At 38.7% G+C, this 20,417-nt stretch overlaps 1 protein-coding gene across 3 annotated transcripts in view; it reads left to right on the top strand.

The window, feature by feature from the left end:
* FTO (FTO alpha-ketoglutarate dependent dioxygenase) overlaps positions 1 to 20,417 on the top strand; it is a 418,955-nt gene that overhangs the window by 100,830 nt on the left and 297,708 nt on the right. For all 3 annotated transcript variants that reach the window (XM_020985190.2, XM_020985192.2, XM_078150063.1), the window contains exon 2: positions 17,282 to 17,359. In XM_020985190.2, the coding sequence (XP_020840849.1) occupies positions 17,282 to 17,359 (78 nt within the window). The remainder of the gene's footprint in view (positions 1 to 17,281; positions 17,360 to 20,417) is intronic.

Below are 20,417 nucleotides of genomic sequence, written 5' to 3'. Positions count from 1 at the left end.
ACACATGTGGATCTGCACATGTATCGAAGTATATGTGTGTCCTGGGTGCTTTGTTGTCAACATCCTTGCTTATTTTAACACCCTGGAATCTGGGGACCACAAAGGAAAGTCAGTCTTAGGTTAAGCAGAAATTATATGACATATAGAAAAGTCTGAGATCCCTCCCCTCCCTTTTAGGGGAGTGCCTGGTCAGGTCTAGGAGCCATGGTGATACTCAGACATACAAACTGTGTCCATCATTATTGGTGGGCAACTCAAAGTGGGAAAGAGAGAAGATGAAGGATATTGGAGAATCACCAGCCCCGGGAATCACAAACAGAAGCAGGATCCTGAACCAGGAGGGTGGCTGTGCTGTGGGAGAGCTTCCCTGCAAGAAGCTCATTTGGCTAGCAGGAGACACATTTTTCTTCTTTGATGGATCTGACTCCACAACTCATTTAAAATATCATCCTAATGCAGCTGCAGAAACAGGAACTTGTCACAAAGACTTCTACAAAACAACTCTGGGGTACTACTATACATTTGTCAGATTGGCTAATAGGACAGAAGAGGAAAATGACTGATGTTGGACGAAATGTGGGGAAACTGAGACACTAATTCACTGCTGTTGGAGTTGTGAACTGATCCAACCATTCTGGAGAGCAATTTGGAACTATACCCAAAGGGCTATAAAACTGCTAACACATTGATCCAGCAATACCACTTCTAGGTCTCTATCCCAAAGAGATTAAAAAAAAAAGAACAAAAAGGAAAAGGACAAAAGTATTTATAGCAGCTCTTTTTTGTTGTGGCAAAGAATTGGAAATTGATGGGATATCTGTAAGTTGGGGAATGGTTCAACAAGTTGTGGTATATGATTGTGATGGATTACTTTTGTACTCTAAGAAATGATGAGTATGAGCTCAGAAAAGCTTGGAAAGACTTACATAAGCTGATACAAATTGAGATGAGGAAAATCCCTTTATCCGGCAAGATTGAATCTTTCTGGTAACAACATCTCATCAGTAGCCTCTGCCCCTCTGTTGAACCCGTGTCCGGAGGACAGGGCCATGAGCTCTAGGGACTCTATTTAAGAAAAGGGGCTTGGCATAATCTTCTTCCCATTTCCCATCTGCTACATTGCTTTTGAATTTATTTGGGCTTTTCCATTATGCCCCTGAGTGTGGTACCTTCTTTCCCATCTTCTTCCTCATTCTCCATTTTTCAGCAATGGTCTTCTATTAGATTGCTCCTGGAGAGCAGAGACTGTCTTTTTTTTTTTTTAAACTTGTATTTGTATTCCTAGTACTTAGCACATAGTAGGTGCTTAACAAATGTCTATTGACTGACAGTGGTACCCCTTGTGATATACAGGAGTTAGAGTGAGCTCTATGTAACTGAATGTTAATGTGCTATTATGCATAAGCTGCTGGAATTTTATTTTTCAAACAGATTGGATTAGGGCAGCGCACACAGTGTATCTTTGGCAAATCAGAGCATTATGAAAGTGAAATCTGAAAATATAGCTCTTCCATTTGAATAAAAATAGGATTCAGAAAAGATTATCTGAAATCTAGTTCAAGAGATAATGCACTTCCTCATAAACACAAACAGCAGTGATGCAGTTAGGATGTCTGATTTATTATTCCAAATTCTTTTTGACTGCTGTGAATTCAGTGATCCAGTTGAATAGCCTCTGTTACTATGAAGTTTTAATAGTTAACAGTCAGAAACTGAGTGGCAGAACATAAGAGCTAACTGAAAAATGCTAATACCAGTTCCCTTAGAAATATTAACTTGAAGCCTGTCCTTTCCTGGCCTGGCCTTGAAGCTTTTATGCTACAAGCTTGAATGGAGGTACTGAATGTGACTTGAGCATTGATTCTTCACAATAGGGAAAGGCAAACTCCTAATTTAGCTTCTACTTCAGCATTATTTTCTTTTGCTGGGTAGCTTGCTTATCCCATACTGTCGCTTTCTAGGCCAGAGGGAAAAGTAATGAGAAAATAGTTCTTTTGTTGGTAAAGTGAAGTAAGAAAGTGTTCTGCTTAAGGGAAAACGCAACCAGTAGTTGATTGTCTATTTTAGTCTTGCTGTGAAACTTCTAAATCTTGCCTATCCAGCACACTTTTGATTTATGCCTGTGAGACCTAAGAGAAATCAGAACTATTACTAAATTAGGTTCTTCCTTTTATTGCCTCTATGTTAGGTTTCCAGAGGAATTTCTTTCTTTGATAAAGAACTGACTTTGTCTATTTCAAATGCACTTTTATAAAATTTCCTTTCTGACATCATGAGATATTTTCATTTGTATTTATATTTTCATAAAATGGCATATTATATATTATATTTTATATATTTCATTTATATTTATATTTTCATAAAATGGCGTATTATAAGTTGACATTTGCTATAGCAAGTGATGTTTTCATTTCTGGTCTGCTTCTGGGGAAAACCAACATGTATGTATATTGGACTAAAATTTGTAGGGAAAGAGGGATGACATTGCCAGAAGTGGATAAGACCAATGTAGACTATTGACAGGTGAAAAAATATTCTAAGCCCAAAGATTCTTTTTTTTTTCTTTTTTAGCCTATCTTCTAGATGAGGATATTTGGTTAGCCATTCTGAGGATCACTAGCTCATATCTGGCACAGTGGTGCATATTACTAGCCAGTGTCATGGATGGAATGGGAGTATAGTCAAATCAAGCCAACGCTTATTGTATGTATCAGGTAAAGGGAATAAAACAGCCAAGGGTGTTCAGAGAGATGTTATAGTGAATGCTAGTGGTAATTTAGACCAAGAGGGAATAAGAGAATAACAGGCCAAAAGAACTAGTGGTCAGCCTACCTAGGAAACACTGCCTCATTGCAACAAGCCTTACTGGGAAGTAATTTTTTTATAGATGATGAATTTGTTGTCTTCTGTTGGTCTGTAAAAGTAACAACTATTGTGTATACCAGGGAGAGCTTCTTTAGTATCCAAAAAGGCTCTTTGTGGTTAGTGTGTATCTTTTTTTTTCCTTAAGTTTGCAATTCCTTCCCTCCATCATCCTAGTAGGTTTTGTTCAGCACTCTTAGCTGTTGCTGAATGCTACTGGCTTTGCATGTGGAGGAGTTCTCGTTTCTGGTTAAGTTCTTCTGAATTTTGTTCTGTGAATCTGTCTGCTCCCTGGTGCCAGTAATAAATTTTAATAAAATGTGTAAATAAAATGGTGACTTGGAAATTGCTATTTTCTGTAGGAAGTGATATCTGTTTCCTAGCAGCTTCTAGCAAAATTATTTTGTAAGCTGATGAAATTGAATCTATCATCTTTGATCTATGTAGCTGAAGGGAGATTAAAGATAGGTGTGTATTTTTTTCCCTTTGAGTTCAGATCCTATGACCTTCAGTTTGGATATGAATGACTCCATGAAAAGCCAGATCCATTGATTGTTAGGCCTCAGGCTGGAGTATTGTCATGCCATGAGTCAAGCTAAGGATGGTTCAGAAAATAAACAAGGTTGCAAGCCCTGGCAATTTGCATAAGAAGAATTGTTTTATTAGGATTATTATTGTTTACTTTTTATCAGAGAAGCTAGCACAGATACATTTTCATTAGTTATATAATTGGAAGAGTAAACTAGGGAACATAAAATACACATACTGAAATAAGATTAAACAATCATTGTTAAAGTTACGGAGTTTGGTACAATATTCAATGCTTTAATCAAGAAATAGTGATAAAATGTGTATTGACTTTCAGGCACTCTAGAATTGTATAAATGAAAACAAACAGAAATATCTTCATTGTATTATAGAATCTTAAAATAGTTATTTAATAACTCAGCCTTTAAAGTTGATTTCTTCAACTTTTAATCACACGTAGGCAAAACTAATAGCTGATACAGCGGTATCAGCAGGTCTTTTTTTTTTTAGCAAGATATTCTGTCTGTATAATCCAGATGTTCCCAAAATGAGAAAACTGCTTAAGATGCATATTTGATTATGCAGCTCTCAGAAAAAAGACAGAGCTAAAGAAGTGCAGAGGAATGCAAAGGAGTGTTTACTTAATGGATAGACCCTGGGCTAGTAGCGTCAAGTGCATTTTCCTTCTGCTGGTAAGTCATTTAATGGCAGTTTGACTTTTGCAATGCTGTACAACAGTGGGAGCAAACAGTTCTGCAAAAGCGGTACAACTTGTTCTTAAATCCTGTTCACAAATTGACTCCTAAAGAGAAGAGTGTTTGGCCCCATTTTATAGAATTTACATCATTAAACAACTACTGTGTTGCTGGTCACCAAATAGATGCCAATAACCCTTGAATTGAGGGCCTTTGAATATGGAAAGTTAACTTACGACAGCTCTCTAAAGCTTAAGGTTAAGAGAATTTGGCTCTTCCATCCTGATGGGAGTGGCCAGTGCCATTTTTCCTGCTACAAAGCTTCTGGGAATTTATAGTATTATAAAATATGGGTCCACAAAGAAAATGGGACAGAATTAAATAGAAGGGTGTGTTTAGTTTTATACAGTCTTTCGAAATATGGGCAATGTGTTAGCAAGAATGAGATGATTTAATCAGTAATTATCTTTTTAAATCTTTCAGGTATGAAATTTTGTGTATGTGCGCTCAGAATTAAAGCTAAGTCTTGGCTTGCTTTGTGCTTTTTCACCTTTGTGTTCTTGCTTGTGATGTTCTTTCTTTGTGGGTCTTCCATGTATACCTCTAAAATCCCTTCCAGCTCTAAATCTATGGTTCTTTGATCTCTGCTAGTTGAAATCCTACTCATCATTTAAGGCCTTGCTCAAGTGCTGCCTTCTCTAGGAAACCTGACATTTCTTGATTTCCATAGTTGGAAATGACGTTTCCCCTCCTTTGACCTCTTATGGTATTTGGTACTTGTGGTATGAATTTTACATGCTCCATTTTGTTTTATAATTATTTGTCTATATGTCATAGTTCCCTTTACAACTGTTTAAGCACTAAGACTTATTTAAATTTGTGTGTACCGCAATGCCTAGTATACAGTGGGCATTTTGTAAATGTTTTACTGAATACAATTCAAGAAATCAGCTCTCAAGGGTCATCCCTAGGGAAGTAGGCATTTAGCTTATATACACTTGCATCTTCTTTTGATAGAACCTCAGTTCCCTTATTTTACAAATGAGGCAACTGAGGCCAAGAGTAGTAACTAACTCAAGGTTACACAGTAAGTGGCAGAGAGAGGCTTTGAACTCAGGTCATCTGACTCCAAATTCAGCATACTAGTAGCTCCTTCCTCTCATCTGTTGAATTGTGTAGTAACTTCTGATTTTCTGAATGGTGAGTCTTAAGTTATTACTTAGATTGCTCAGTGATGAATTCAGCAAACTCTTACTAATCATGTACTTGTTTAATTTACAATGCTAAGCCCTGGGGAGATAAAGTGATTAATAAGGGTGGATCCTTACCTTCAGTGAAATATAGTGAGACATGAAAAAAAAACAATTACTTATGTTAAAGATTAAAACAGAAGAGGATTTTCTAGTTCATACTGCTAGCTAGGAAACTAAATGAGAAGCATTCTATTTAATTATAATTTTATTTATTTGATATATGTGGGTCTTTCCATATGCATCGTTATGGTTATTGTGCATTCTGTTTTCTTGACTCTGCTTACTTTAGTGTGTATCAGTTCATGCAGATCTTTGCATGCTTTTCTCCATTCATCTCACATATTATTTCTTATAGCACAATAATATTCTGTTGCATTCATGAGAACTTGTTCAGCTATTCCTCAATCAATGAACATCTATTTTGTTTCCAATTCTTTGTTATCACAAAAATGCTACTATAAATATTTTGGTATATGTAGGATATTTCTTTTTATTGATAGCTTCCTTGGGGCATAAGCAAGTAATAGAGTCTCAGGCTCAAAGGGGATGACATTTTAGTCATTTTATTTGCATAATTCCAAATTGTTTTGCAAAGTGGTTTTGTCATTTCATAGCTCCACTAACAATGCATTAGTATATCTATAATTCTGCAACCCCTCCAACATTCAGCGTTGTCATTTTTCATCTTCTTTGCCAATTTACAAGGTGTGAGGTGAAACTACTGGGTTCTTTTGATTTAGATTTCTCTCATTTTTAGTGATTTGGGGTATTCTTCCAGGTGGCTGTGAATATCTTACAATTCTTCTTTTGCCCATATCCTTTGGCCACTTATCTATTAGGGAATAGCTTTTAGTCTCATATTTGTTTATATATATTGGATATCAGACCCTTCTCAGAGAAATTTGATGTAGAGGTTTTCTCCTACTCAACCAATTTTGTCTGTGCAGAGCTTTTCAGTTTTGTGTAATCAAAGTTATCTAATTTATCTTTTCTAATTGCCTCTACCTCTTGTTTGATTAAGAATATATCTCTTACTTATAGCTGTGGGAGGTATATCATTCTGTGTTTTATTGGATTGTTTAATCCATTCACATTTAAAGTTATGTTTATATTTTCTACCATTTGTGTAATTTTTTTTCAATTTTTAATATTTTCCTGCTTCTGCTGTAAACACTTTATTATGTGCCTTCAATTACTTCTCATTTAGTTACCCTTTGGAGTTTTGCTTATTATTTTTCTTTTTCTGCTTTTATCCGGTTATTTAATTCTTTCCTGTCTTTTTTCCTTTCAGTTACTCAAATTGACTACACTTTACTCTTCTTTATTTCAACCAGTTCTATTTATTAGTTTTTTAAATTTCAGTTTTTGCTCCCCTTTCCAGAGAGGGTTTCTCTACTCTCTTCACTATCTGTTGTCTCTTTCTGTCTACTTTAAATCCTCATTCTCTGCTTTATGACCCCTATAATTATCTGGTCTTTCTGTATTCTCTCTATTCCTCATGCAATCAGAACTTCCAAGGTATCCATTCTGAACTCTCCTCTCTAGGCAATTTCTGTCACTGCCTTGTAGAGGTTGCCCTATAGAGTACCCTTTTCCATTGTTCTGCACTCTTAAAATAAGGCCAATTCTTGCAGATGATAGAGAAGACACTGTCCAGTTGTAGGACATCTCCCCTTTCGTTCCCCAACCCCCCTCCATGTCCCAGATTATACAGCTTGCCATTGATTTATACCCTCCACCTGGTTACTTTTTCTCCAATTGCCCTAAAATCTCTTCCCTAGTTCCATGTCCTTCTACTTTTCTAGGTGCCATTTGCCCCCAAAGTGTTCCAACCCCCACCCCTTCTGAGGTAGGACAAGTGGTCTTTTCAAGGACCAGATCCCCCCAGACACAACATCCAGCAAACGGTCCCCATCTCCCTGCACAGAACATCTCTTTTTCCCCCATCAGAGCACTCATCGGTAGAATTCCCTCTCACTGCCAAAGCAAGCACTCCTTCCTTTCTCCCTCCTCCTCACCTGCTCCACTGCCAGCTCTTCTCTTATTGAGGCCACAGAGATCATCTTCTCATTTCTAATCCCTAATTTGACCTAGGTTCATCACTTACTCCCCTTGATCTCTCTGTTCCCCTTCCTCCTTAAGTTCACCCTGTCATTTTGTAATATAGTCCAAAACACCCCCAAAAAACAAAAAAAACATTGATTCACCTGTGGTCAAGGTATTGCCATATTCTGACCCTAATACACCACACCTGTATCTTCACTATTACCTCTACTGGACTTCCATCTTCACCCCTGTCTCCTTGTGTACCTGTGGCTCCAAGAAGCTATGGTATTTGCAGTGGCCACACCCTTATAAACTGTCCTGGCAGACGGCTAAACCAGGTTGAGGGTAACTGACAGGCCTTAAACCTGTCAGTGAGTTAGGGGCTTAAGTTAAGCATCTGAAGCCTTTTTCCAAAGGGAATGGGTAAATGAGAACTACTTGTTACAACAGCCATGAAGGTGGCTGAAGCAAGCGCTATGGAGTGTGTAGAGCTTGGTCAGACATTGAAGATGCCAAGGTCATCCACTGCATCCTGGGCCATCATCAGTCATCTTGACTTTTGTACTTTGATGACTCAGAGTGAGTGAGACTGAAGACTTTGTGCAACTCTGCCTCACATAAATCAATTCACATACAAGTCAAGACGTGATATCATTGGTTCTCTTCAAAACAAAACACAACAATAGCATTTCAAAGGAAGTCTCTTACTGGTCTCTCTCCTGTCATTCTGTTGCTGTTGCTGTCTGTATTCATTTGCCCTCCTACATTTCTATTGTCTTGGGTGTTTGAGAAACTATCCCCTTAGGTCCAGTTTTCTTTTTAAGAATGTTCTAAATGCCTCTTTATTATTGAGTGTCTGTCTCTTTTTTTATTTATGGTTAAGCTCAGATCTGTGGGGTAGGTCACCCTGGGCTGCATCCTGAGCTTCATTGCTTTTTGGAACACGTTCCATTCCCTCCTGTATTTTCTGGTGGGTACAGAATAGTCTTGTGGATACAGAATAGTCTTGTATTTTTTGAATCTTTTTTCTTTGTAATTGAAGGTCTTTCTTCTACCTGCTTATAGAAATTGTTGTTTCTGAATTGAATAATTGAATTCAATTTCTATGTGTCTTGGAATTTTCAGCCTTGAGTTTTGTTTTTTCTAGAGGTGATATATGAATCCTTTGAATGGGTATTTTATTTTCTATATTCAGAAGTTCTGGCAGTTTTTTACATTATTTCCTGCATTATGGTTTTAAGGTTTTTTGTCCTGTCATTCTTCTGGGATACCTGTAATCTTAATTTGTTTCTGTACCTTCTTTCTTTGTTTGCAGAGTTAACATATATCTAAAAATATTATTGTTTTTTCTCTTCTGGATTGCTCTTCACTTCTGTGTATTTGCATTCCCAATCTATTGTTCTCTCTTTTGTTTCTTTGATGAGACCTGCCTTTGAAGATTTGTTTTTCTGTTCTGCCCATTATTTTTTTCTGTATGGGCCATACATTCTGATGTCATAATTCTAATTTCTCTTTTAAACTATTCAAGAATAGCATGTTGCAATTCTGTGTACTACTCAAATTCTACAGGGTCCTCTGTCTCGTCAATGTTGGATCATTTCCCTTTGCTTTGAAGTATTTATTCATGGATGCCTTAACTAATTTACTAGATCTGAGGCCATATTTTTTTTTCTCCTGTAAATGTTTACCTGTTAATTTTCATATTCACATGTATGTGTGTATGTATGTATGTGTATATGTTTGTGTGTGTATGTGTGTTTTCAAGGTCTCAAGTTTTCTCCTTCCTGAGACATTTGGTAGTTTGCCTTTTTTCCCCCTTATTTTCCCCTATTGCTCACTTTCTCACTCCCTCCTCTCTGATGGTGGTTTCCTTGGGGTTGGATCTCAAAGTGTCTCAGCCTCCTATGCTGGGCAGTTCATGATGCACTAGTCTAGGCCTCTGTCTCATGTGACTTTTGGGGGGATAAAATGTCCTCAGCTGAGTGTTGAGCTCTTTTCTTCAGGCTTAGTGGAGTAGTGCACAGCATCCTCTCTCCCCCTTCCCCAGCCCATGACCTGTCCTGGTGACCTGGCCTGCTTCCTCTGTTCCTCAGTTCTCTGATTGAAACTGGCAGTTCAGAGCATTACCATGGTGGTGCTTTGGGGTTAGTTTCTCTAGCTTGCATCTTTGAGGCTCTGGGAGGAGGGAGGTATGTGGTATGATGTTGTTGAGCTCTCTTTTAAGCCCAGAACTGCTCCGTACCCCTCCTGCTGTGTTCTTGGCTGTCCTGCAGAGATCTTTTGCAGCACTGACTGCAGGGATTGTGGCACTGGAGTGCTGCTGCAGGGCTAGCAAACTCTTGCCCCTAGCGTACTGCACTGGTACTGATTAGCCATCTGTCCTGGGCCCAGCTATCTTTTGCCCCTGGAGAAAGCTGCAGCCCTGGCTGTCTAGCTCATTCTAAGCAAACTTTTGTGACCTGGAGCCTGGATCTCCATTCTGCTACAGAGAGGGGGTGACCAGGGTGTGGGGTTGGGCTTTGTTGTGAGTCCCTCTGCTGGGTGCAGCCTCATGGCAGGTGGCATGGAAAGCGGGCGAGGGGTGTCAGTTTATAGTTTGTTTTTGGTTGTGTTTTTAATCTTTTGACTTTTGGGTTTCCTAATCATGGAGACAGCTGAAGTTAAATTGGTTCATCTTTGGCATGTAATGTCTGGTTTGGAGAGGTTTAAGAGGTCAAGGGGATCAGAGAAACTGGTCTTCCATTTTGTTGATCACATGACCCAGGAAGTATCAAACACTTAATAAAAGCTCGTTAACTTGACTTTCTGACTCAGTTCTCGATGCACTCACTTCTCTTTCCTCTTGAGCCCATTTTATTTTTATGCATTGAACAGTTTAAAGAGGATCAGGAAATATTATAAATTTATGGAAACTATAGTGAATTTGAATTATAGCAGGAGTTTGGTACAGGGGGACCTATGGCATTTGGATAGTAATTTAGGAAGAAGTAGTATCAAGTTTGAGAATAAGTGATAGGTAGACCCTTTCAGTTCTTTCCCAGGCCATCTATCACCCCTGTGCTGGCAGTTACCCTCTCTTGCCTTTCCTATGTCGATCCCTTGGTGAGCCAGTTCAACTCAACTCTGTACTTTACACTTGAATCTCTTGCCCTTGTATCCTATTGCTCATCATACCTTGCCAAGTGCCAACCTTGAATTATTCCCACCATCTACTTCTGTTCAGTGGAGCTGGAGAAAATTATGAAACCATGCTGACTAGGTTCACTACAAATATGTTACATAATCTCTGTTGGGTTCTCCTAGCAGTAAGGCAGTCTTTTTACATATCCTGAATAGATTCACAATCCCAACTCACCACAGTAACTATTCCAAACCTTTTCATCCCTCCGCAAGCCTCTCATGGCGCTCCTTCTTCCACCCTCTTAGCTGAAGACCTTGCTTTATACTTTATTGAAAATATTGAGGCCATTCCCAGAGAACCCATTCTTCTCTCATCCCTCAGATTCCTTCCTCCTTCACTCATTCACATGAAGAGGTGGTTTTTCTTTTTCCAAGACTAACTTCTCTATGTGCACCCTCACTCCCATTCCATTTTATCTTTTCTGAAGATTTCCACCTCTTTCATCCCCACCCCCACTAGTTTTCAATCTCTTACTTTGTGCTGGCTGTTTGCCTGCTGCCCACAAATATATCTCTTCTATTCTTAAAAAAAAAATCTCACTTGAGCTGACTTCCCACTAGATACTGTTTTATATTTCATGTCCTTTTAATGGCTAACCTTGAGAAAACTATCTATAATCAGTGCCTTCACTTCCTCTGTCTCATTCCCTTTAAACCCTTGCTTCCAAACTCATCATTCAATGAAACTGCTCTATCTAGAATTTCCAATGATACCTTAATTGCCAAATCTAATGGCCTTTTAAAATAATATCCCTTTCTTAGTCCTCATCCTTCTTAACCTTTCTGTAGCCTTTGACACCTGCTGTTCTGTCTACTCTCATCTCGAGTTTTTTCTGATACTGCTCTCTCCTGGTTCTCCTCCTGCTTGTCTGACATGACTTCTTTTGCTGGATCTTTCTCTAGGTCACACCTTTGAGGTGTCCTCCAAAAGTCTCTCCTTGTCCTTCTCTCTTTCCTCTATACTGTCTCTCTTAGTGATCTATCTCTTCAACTCCCATGGATTCAATGATCAGATTTAGTCATTTCTCCATAGGTGATTTTCACATCTACTTATCTCTTTAGACATTCCTTCTCACAGCCCCAACTTCCTATTGGATATCTCAAACTGGATATTTATACAGACAGATCAATCTCAACATGACCAGAACAGAAGTCATTATCTTTCCCACAAAACACTCACCTTTCTTAAACTTCCCTACTACTGTGGAAGGCATCATAATCCTTCAAGTCACCCAGGCTTGGTGTTATTCATCATCCTCAATGCTTACTCTTACCCCACATGTTCAGTCTTTTGTCAACTCATGTTGTTTCTGCCTTCATAGCATCTTTTATACATGTTCCCTTCTGTCCACTCACACAGCCACTGCCTGGGTGCAAGCCCCTGGCACCTCACACTTGGACCATTTCACTGGGCTTCTGCTTGGTCTCCCTCTCTCAAGTCTTTCCCCAGTCAGTTCTCTACTAAGCTGCCAAATAGATCTGACCACATTATCATCCTATACAATAAACTCTAGTGGCTGCATATTACCGCTAGGATTTTAAAAAAAAATCCTGTTTGGTTTTTAAAGCCCTTCAGAACCTTTCCATGTTTCCATGCTTCTTTTTTCTTTTTTTTTTTATTCCCCTTCATGGCCCTTTCTTACCTTTCCAGTCTTCTTACGCTTTATTCCCATCTGTATATTGTAGAATCCAGCATCACTGACCTTTTTGCTGTTAATTGCACATGACACTCAGTCCCCCCAGCTCTATGCCTTTTCATTGGCTGTCTCATGCCCAGAATTCTCTCCTTCCTTATTTCCACCTCCTGGCTTCTCTGGCTTCTTTTAAGACTCAGCTCAAATCCCGCTTTCTGTAAGAGGTCTTTCTAGTTCTTCCCCTATACAATGCTAGTACCTTCCTTCCCATTTACACTCTGTATATCTTATCAGGTGCATAGTTATTTGCATGTTGTCTCTCCCAGTAGAATGGGAGCTCCTTAAGGACAGGGATCACATTTTTCTTTTAAGTGAGGCAGTTGAGGTTAAGTGGCTTGCCCACAGTCACACAGCTAGGAAGTATTATGTGTCTGAAGTCAGATTTGAACTCAGGTCCCCCTGACTCCAGGGCCGGTGCTCTATCCACTGCACCACCTAGCTGCCCCAAGACAAGGATCACGTTTTTGCCCTTCTTTGTATCCCTGATGCTTAGCACAGAGCCTGCCTGGCTAAATTTGTGCTTAATTTATTAAGTAAGCTACTTAATAAATTCTTGTTGACTGATTGACTGAATGAGGGCCCACAAGGAAAAGTGAAAGCATGCTAATATTTTTGTCCACTTAGCTTACTTTAGATCCATAAAGTCCTTACCTGAATTTTATATGAAAATGAGAGGGGAGGAGGTTCCTTCTTAGGGGGATCGTTAGGAAGAGGGATGTTGGTACAGTGCTGGAGGGATTGCATAGCAGTGAATCATTCTCGAAATTTCTTTTCTCATTCATCGCTATGCAATCCCTCCAGCGCTGGTTCCCACCCACTGACCTATTTTTTGTCTTCCCCTGGGAGGTGCAGTGGGCACCCAGACAATGGCAATACTTAGTTATTACTTCATAATTTTTACCAACATCCCTCTTCCTAACGATCCCCGTAAGAAGGAACCTCCTCCCCTCTCATTTTCATATAAAATTCGGTAAGGATTTTATGGATCTAAAGTAAGCTAAGTGGACAAAAATATTAGCATGCTTTCACTTTTCCTTGTGGGCCCTCATTCAGTCAACCAGTCAACAAGAATTTATTAAGCAGCTTACTTAATAAATTAAGCACAAATGATGAGGCAGGGGCCCAGGGGTGAGGAACCTGTGGCCTCGAGGTCACATGTGGCCCCCTAGGTCTTCAAGTGCAGCCTTCTGACTGAATCCAAACCTCACAGAAGAAATCACCTTAATAAAAGGATTTGTTCTATAAAACTTGGACTCAGTGGAAAGGCCACACCCAAGGACCTAGGTGGCCACATGTGGCCTCGAGGCAAATAGGCCACCTTTCTTCCGGAATGACCAGTTGTGATGGCAGAGTTTTGCTCTGGAGTATTGCCTTTAATCAGCACCTAGAACTTTCTGAGAATCTCTGTGGGGTACAAGTGGGGGTGAGTGGAAACAGAGTTGGAGACACATGTATTAGTTTTCTCTTTAAAGCAGTGGTTCTCAAACCTTTTATTGTTCACGCTATACTTTTTTTTGTCCTGATGAATTGAGGTAGTTGGTCTTTAGTTGGCAACAAAGAAGGGTTCCAACTCCACTGCAGACCCATTTGCTGTCCTGTTTGCTCTTTTCCTCTCATACCCCTCACCTTCTTTTTTCTTCACTTTCCAGTGCTTGCAGGGGAGGATGTGACTTGGTTGACCCTGGAATAGAGTAGGTATTGTGACCATCTTGATGCCAGGCAGCAAAGTGCTTCCTTCCTTCCTTCCTTTCTTTCTCTCTTTTTCTTTCTTTTCTTTTTTCTTTCCCTTTTGCAGTCTAGTGAAACTTATGGAGCCCTATGTTTTTAAATGCATTAAAGTAAAATACATAGGGTTATAAAACAAACCAATTATATTAAAATATAGTTATCAAAATATTGTTTTAAAAGTTAATGGACCCCAGGCTTAGAACCCCTGCTTCAAGGCATAGTGTTAAGAGGCTCTGCTGAGGTCCTCTTAGGGGTGCCTGCTTACTGTCCACTTCATCTCAGAAGGGTTGAGCTGGGTTGTAATTAGGAGTTTTTCTGGGGCCCTGAAATTTTTGTATCCTGCTTATTTTCTAGGATAGTGCCATGTAGTAGATACTCAGTATGTTTGTTCAGTGAAGGAATGAATGAATTTTTATCATCCCCCAGCAGAACAGCTTTTCTTGAAATGTTTTGGGTAGGAGTAGACTAACAGTAACAGCTATTTTCCTTTAAAAACACAAACACATACAACTGTAAGGAAATATACAAGCTGTAAAAGAAAATTTTCAATTCTTGGAACAAAAAACCAGACCCACCCAAATGATTTTAATGAGTTCTAAATGTCTTCAGGGTTGTAAAGTAGCTCAGGATTTTTATTTTTTTCTTAATAGATTAAAGCCTAAAACAATCCTTTTAGGGGTCATTATCTGTTGTATCTTTTCATAGATTACAAAATATTTTTTTCAAGTTACACATCCCCATTTTATAGGTAAGGAAAGTGAGAGAGAGAGAGAGAGAGAGAGAGAGAGAGAGAGAGAGAGAGAGAGAGAGAGAGAGTTCCCTCTTATTTGCCCTAGATTGCCTTTTGAGCCAAGGCCTAAGCATTAAAACTGAAGTTTCTGACATATGACTTTAAAATCTGTTATGAGTTTGGAGTTAAGATGCTTTTTATGTCAGATCTTTGCTGCCTTCTTTACCTGTTGGAGATGTGGTGGGATGTCGTCCTGGTGGATGGGGCCTTCTACTTCAACTCTAGCCAGGTGGTAGAGCTGAGGCTTTGATTTCTCTCTGGTTTTGTGTGTGGAATTTGTGAGTAGCTTGATGTATTTGACATCTGTGTGACAGCTTCTCGTATATGAGAAGAGCAGTATGCTGCAAGGCCCAGCTGTGTGTATTTATCTGTACATCAAGCTGAGGAGCAGCAGTTAGCCAGATCTGACAATCAAATGTGAGCTCCTTCCACCTACACTCAAGAGTGCATTTTAATGTGGTGTGTGTTTGCCAAGGAGTTGGCATTTGACACAGACAAAGAAATTGTCAGGTTTCTTCCCCCTTCTGTTTGCTAGCCTGTGTTTCAGATGTTTCCCCAAATAAATGCTTCATTGTTGAACAAAAGTGTGCTTTAAAAAATCCCTTGTATTCTCTTTGTCTTTACTATGAATTCCATGTTAAGAAAATAATAAACTTTTTCTTTAAGCAATCATATGGTATGCTAATTAAGTGGTCAGTTGACTTAATCAAAATTTGCCTTCCTCTTGATTTTACCAAGATTTCCATGCCTGTTAAGAAAATGAGAGACAGAAAGGGCAGAGTCCATTCCTAGTTTATAAATTCTAGCATTCTCCTTGTCAGTGTAGTCAGTGAGTGAATTACAGTTAATGTTGATATACAGTAATAGCCTCAGTTATGCAGACTTGAGTTGGAAGTGTTGCTGACCCTGTTTCTATTGTAGTCCATCGTATAATTATTCTTATGATATTGATATGTCCCAGATCCAGTAGGCCATTTCATATTTTGACTTCTATGCAGTAGGAATTGTCATCTGCACTTTTAACTTATCCTTTCAAGTGAGCCCTCCAACTTGCAATAATATGTACTTCTCTGATGAGCTGATTGTGACTTAGCTGATAAGCTTTTGGAGGAATTGATTTAACTGAAGCATGAATTATGAACTGAGAATTGACCTCCACTGGCACTTGTTAACCTTCGTGAAAGGCTCACTGTTATTTAACCTTATTTGGGGGGCTGGTGTGACAATTCTCTTTTGACCTTTTCCAATGTGTGCTACCACATATACATATTTAACCTCATTGAAGGAGACCCATAAATATGTGTTAAGGCAGTGTTTATAGGGTGGGAGATATTTTAAGGAATGTAAACCTCTCGCCATTTGACGTATCCAAGTGTTCAGATGGATTATGTTTTTCCTTTTTTGGCTTTTATAAATCATCTTTGCATGCTTAGTTTATGATAAGGACTGGGAACCAATGGTAGATTTCTAAGAAAATGCTGGTTTTCAAGACTTTGAAGGAAAAAGAATGATGATTACATAGTGAGTTCATTAGCGATTGTTTGCATAATGCTTGAAATGTGCATCTCTGTACATTCATTCATGTCTTTATGTATGCAGATACCACTGAACCAAAAACCATCAACAGACTCCTGGACTGTGGTGCAGTTTGTACTTTTATTATCTAAGCTAATTGTTTATTTAACCAAGACTTGTATCAGCTCTTAGTCACTGAAGACTGTTTGCCACTTGAGTAAAATGTTTTCCTGTGGCAGAAGGCTTTAATTAGCCATAATTAGAATAGGCTTGTACACAAAACCCCCCACAATTTACTAATTAGTCTTTCTTGATGGAGAGGGGCTGTTTTATAGTTCTTTTAATTTCTTGTGTGTATTCTGGCTGATATTCTTGCCATTTTGAGGTAATAAAGGCAATGGATTCCTGGCAGGAGAGCTGCTCACAAGGAACTTGTTTATGCATTTTTCAGGTGGCAGTGGTTTGGGGAAAGTAGAGGTTGCCCTCTTATGTGTGAATGCTCTTATAATAAATGTTTTATTGCCATTTTGCTTTGCTTTTCAAATAAAGACTCCCTGTGATGCCTCTTTGCTATGGAGATGACTGGAGGTGGCATTAGATTCTTTAAGTGCATATCAGTGGGATGTAAGTCCTAGCAGCTCTTGCCATGCTGCAAAGATATATCTGGTTCCAGTGATAGACTATGTGTCTGTCATTCAAGCATTAGCCTAGAAAAAATTTGATGGTTGCGCATCAACAAAATGTTATCCAAGGTCATGAAATTTTTTTTACCTTATATTTAGCATTGCATGACACCATCCACTGAAGCACAGGGTGGTTGTGAATATCATCAATGGAAAGAGTACCCATTCTGATGAAATAATAGACCACTTTGAGGTATTTGATATGTTGGGGTATTTTCTTGGCTAAGAAAACCGTTTCTTTTTCCTCTTTTGTATTTTTTTCCTCCTGAATAATGTGTCTGTATGGGTATTTTTTTTTTTTGAACAGAAGCAGAAGCTTCTTAAGGAACTTGGAAACAGATGGCTTCCTTATCTAACTCCCAAAGATGCTGAATTCTACCAGCTGGTAATGTATCTTAATCATGTTTTTGTGTGATTGTAGTTAGGTGCTTAGACTGTGATTTCCTTGAGGGCAGAGACTTTTATTTTTTGTCTTTGTAGTCCTAATGCCTTGCACAGAAGTAGGAGCTTAATCAATACTTGTTCAGTTGAATGGAATGTGATAAGGATAAAGACCTGGAGTCATGGAACATCAGAGATTTAAGAAGAGGTCGCAAGGAAACTGTTACCTAGACTGGTTGAGTGACTAGTCCAGAGAACTTAAGTGAGAGTTAATGAGTGGCAGATCTGGGACTAGAACCTAGATCTCCAGACTCCTAGTCTAATGGCCTTTTTTTCTCCCTAGCTTGTTCCACTCTGATTGTAGTAGGACTTTAAATGAATGTAGATAAAAGAAAGGTGGTTGGCGGGGAGGGTATTCTGGAGTAAACTCCTTTCTCCCCATTTTCTTCTTCTACTGTCCTTGAATCTGCCTTCCAAGAAGCACTTGTAGGTACAGTGGAATGAATCCCAGATCTGGAGCCAGAGAACCTTCCTTCAAGTCTTGCTTATGTTACTTGGTACCTGTGTGACCTTAGGCAAGTCAACCTCTCAATCTATAAATGAGGCTTCGGATTATATAATAACCTCTAAGGTCCTTGCCAGTTTTCAATCTTTTATCCTGTGATCCTTCCCTTATTTTCTCTTTCCTCCCTTTCAATTCCTTTGTTCTTCCAAAATATGATTACTACTGTCATAAACTATCATAATTTATAACTAAATAAAATAAAATCATTCTACTGAACCAAAGCTGTATATGTTATGTGTGTGTGTAGAGTTAGAGATAATGCTTAACATGCTTTCATCTGTGTAGAAAGCAACAAAGTATATTTCTTAAAACTTTGCAATGGTGATTTATGTTTGTAAAAAATTTTATTCTCATGGCACTTATTGATTTGCCAGTAACTTCGTAACTAGGTTATCTGTCTTTAGAATGAAAACTGCCTGAAGTTGGGGACCAAGATCTGCCCATCTTTGAATCTGTGTTTCTGACTCAGTTGTGTTAGACTTAAGATGATTATCTTAATTAGATATTTAGGTGGATCCATGATATCATCACTCCACAGTGTTTGTATTGCAGTTCTTCCAAACCATTCATTCTTTAATGTATTCATTCATTCATTCAACAAGCATTTTAAAAACATCTCTATACAAAGCATTGTGCTAGGCATTGAAAATACAAAGACAAACATTAGTCCCACCCTCAAGGAGCTTATCTTTAACTGAGGGGGAATCTCCCAGGGTTTCTTGCTTTGAGAGATCCTTGTCCAAGTATGTGTGTACATTTCTTCATAGATGATCCACCCACCCCATTGCAGGCTCCTCTATGGTTCTTCAATAGTTATCATTGTACTAACAATAACCCTGTGAAATTAGTTAGTATATCCCTACCCTAGTAAAGGAAATGCTAAAACATATATGCTCTCTCTGGTCCTGTCATTGTGATAGTGTTTTAAGAAATGTGCAGAATGTCAAGTGGCTTTTGGGTAAGACAAGCATTTTTTAGGGAGTAGGAAACTGGACCTGTGTTTTCATTAATGAAGGGGACCCCTGAGTGTGGAAATTTTAGAGATAGCTAGGTGGCATGATATATAGGGCTGTGGATTCAGTCAGGAAGACTTAATTTCAAATTTGGCCTTAGACACTAGCCATGTCACCTTGGATAATTCATTTAACCTCTGTCTCTCTCAGTTTCCTCATCTATAAAATGAGAATAATAATAGCACCTACTTCCCAGAGTTGTCGTGAGGATCAAATGAGATATTTGTAAAGTGCTTTGCACAGTACCTGGCACATAGTATGTGCTTAAAAATGCTTAGGGCATCTAGGTGGCACAGAGGATAGAGAGCGCAGGGCCCGGAGTCAGGAAAACTCATCTTTGTCAGTTCAAATCTGGCCTCAGACAGTTACTAGCTGTGTGACCCTGGGTAAGTCACTTAACCCTGTTTGCCTCAGTTCCTCATCTGTAAAATGGACTGGAGAAGGAAGTGGCAAACCATCCCAGTATCTTGGCCAAGAAAATCACAAATGGAGTCACAAGGAGTCACACAAAACTGAAAAACAGCGGAACAACAACAGTGAATGTTTGTTAAAAATAAATTTCCACGCACATCAGCAAGTCATCTTTAACTTAGACTCTGATAGAAAGTTAGTTGCTGGAGGCAATAAGAAAGCCAGTGGTTACATAGCTAGTAAGTGTCAGAGGCAAGACTCGAACCTGGATTTTCTTGACTCCAGGGCTGCTCCTCTATCCCTAGGCTATATTACCTCTCAAGACTAAACAGTTTATGCGCTCAAGAACTATAAATTAGCTGGCCACATCGGATTAAAAGGTTTAGCCTTTAGTTTGGTCAGGAAGGATTAGAACATTAAGTGTTACACAATTATTTGGAATGGTAGTTGGCAGAATTTAAAAAAAATTAATAAAATATTTTGTAAACCCCATTAAAATTCTGCTAGGAAACATTCAGTCATGTAATTACATTAATGGCTGTTGATAGACATAATCTACCTCATAAGATCCTTAGGAGATTCCATGAAAAGAATGCAATTTACAAAATAGTGTGAAGCATTTTTTTAGGTTCCAATGATCATCGTACCCAAACTTTGTCAATGATTCAGTGCTTGTGTGGTGTATTAGTCTCTCTAGAGAAAAGCTTTTATTTTATTTTTTGTCAGATTTCAACTTTTATACCAGAAGTTCTTAACCAGGGGTCCATACTAGATTTTAGGAGGTATCTGAACTTAGATGGAAAATTAATTACATCCTTATTTTCATTAACCTCTAGCTGCAGTTTAGTCAATTATGAATTAAAAAAACAAAAACAAAGCAGCATTGTTCTGAGGAGTCCATAGGTTTTGCCAGACTGGCGGAAGGGTCCGTAACACAAAATAAAGGTTAAGAACCCATACTTTAAGATCAATGTTTGCATTGTCTTCTTCATAGTAAATGATGCTTTTTGGAGAATTCTGCCTGTAGGAAAATCTTAGTGGAGAAATAATAAATACTTAAAGCAGACCCAGTG

Source organism: Phascolarctos cinereus, unplaced genomic scaffold (assembly GCF_003287225.1).
Source record: "Phascolarctos cinereus isolate Bilbo 61053 unplaced genomic scaffold, phaCin_HiC Scaffold_2;HRSCAF=192, whole genome shotgun sequence".
NCBI classification, from domain to species: domain Eukaryota; kingdom Metazoa; phylum Chordata; class Mammalia; order Diprotodontia; family Phascolarctidae; genus Phascolarctos; species Phascolarctos cinereus.
Note: the sequence above shows the minus strand (reverse complement) of the source record. Positions and strands in the feature narration are given on the sequence as shown.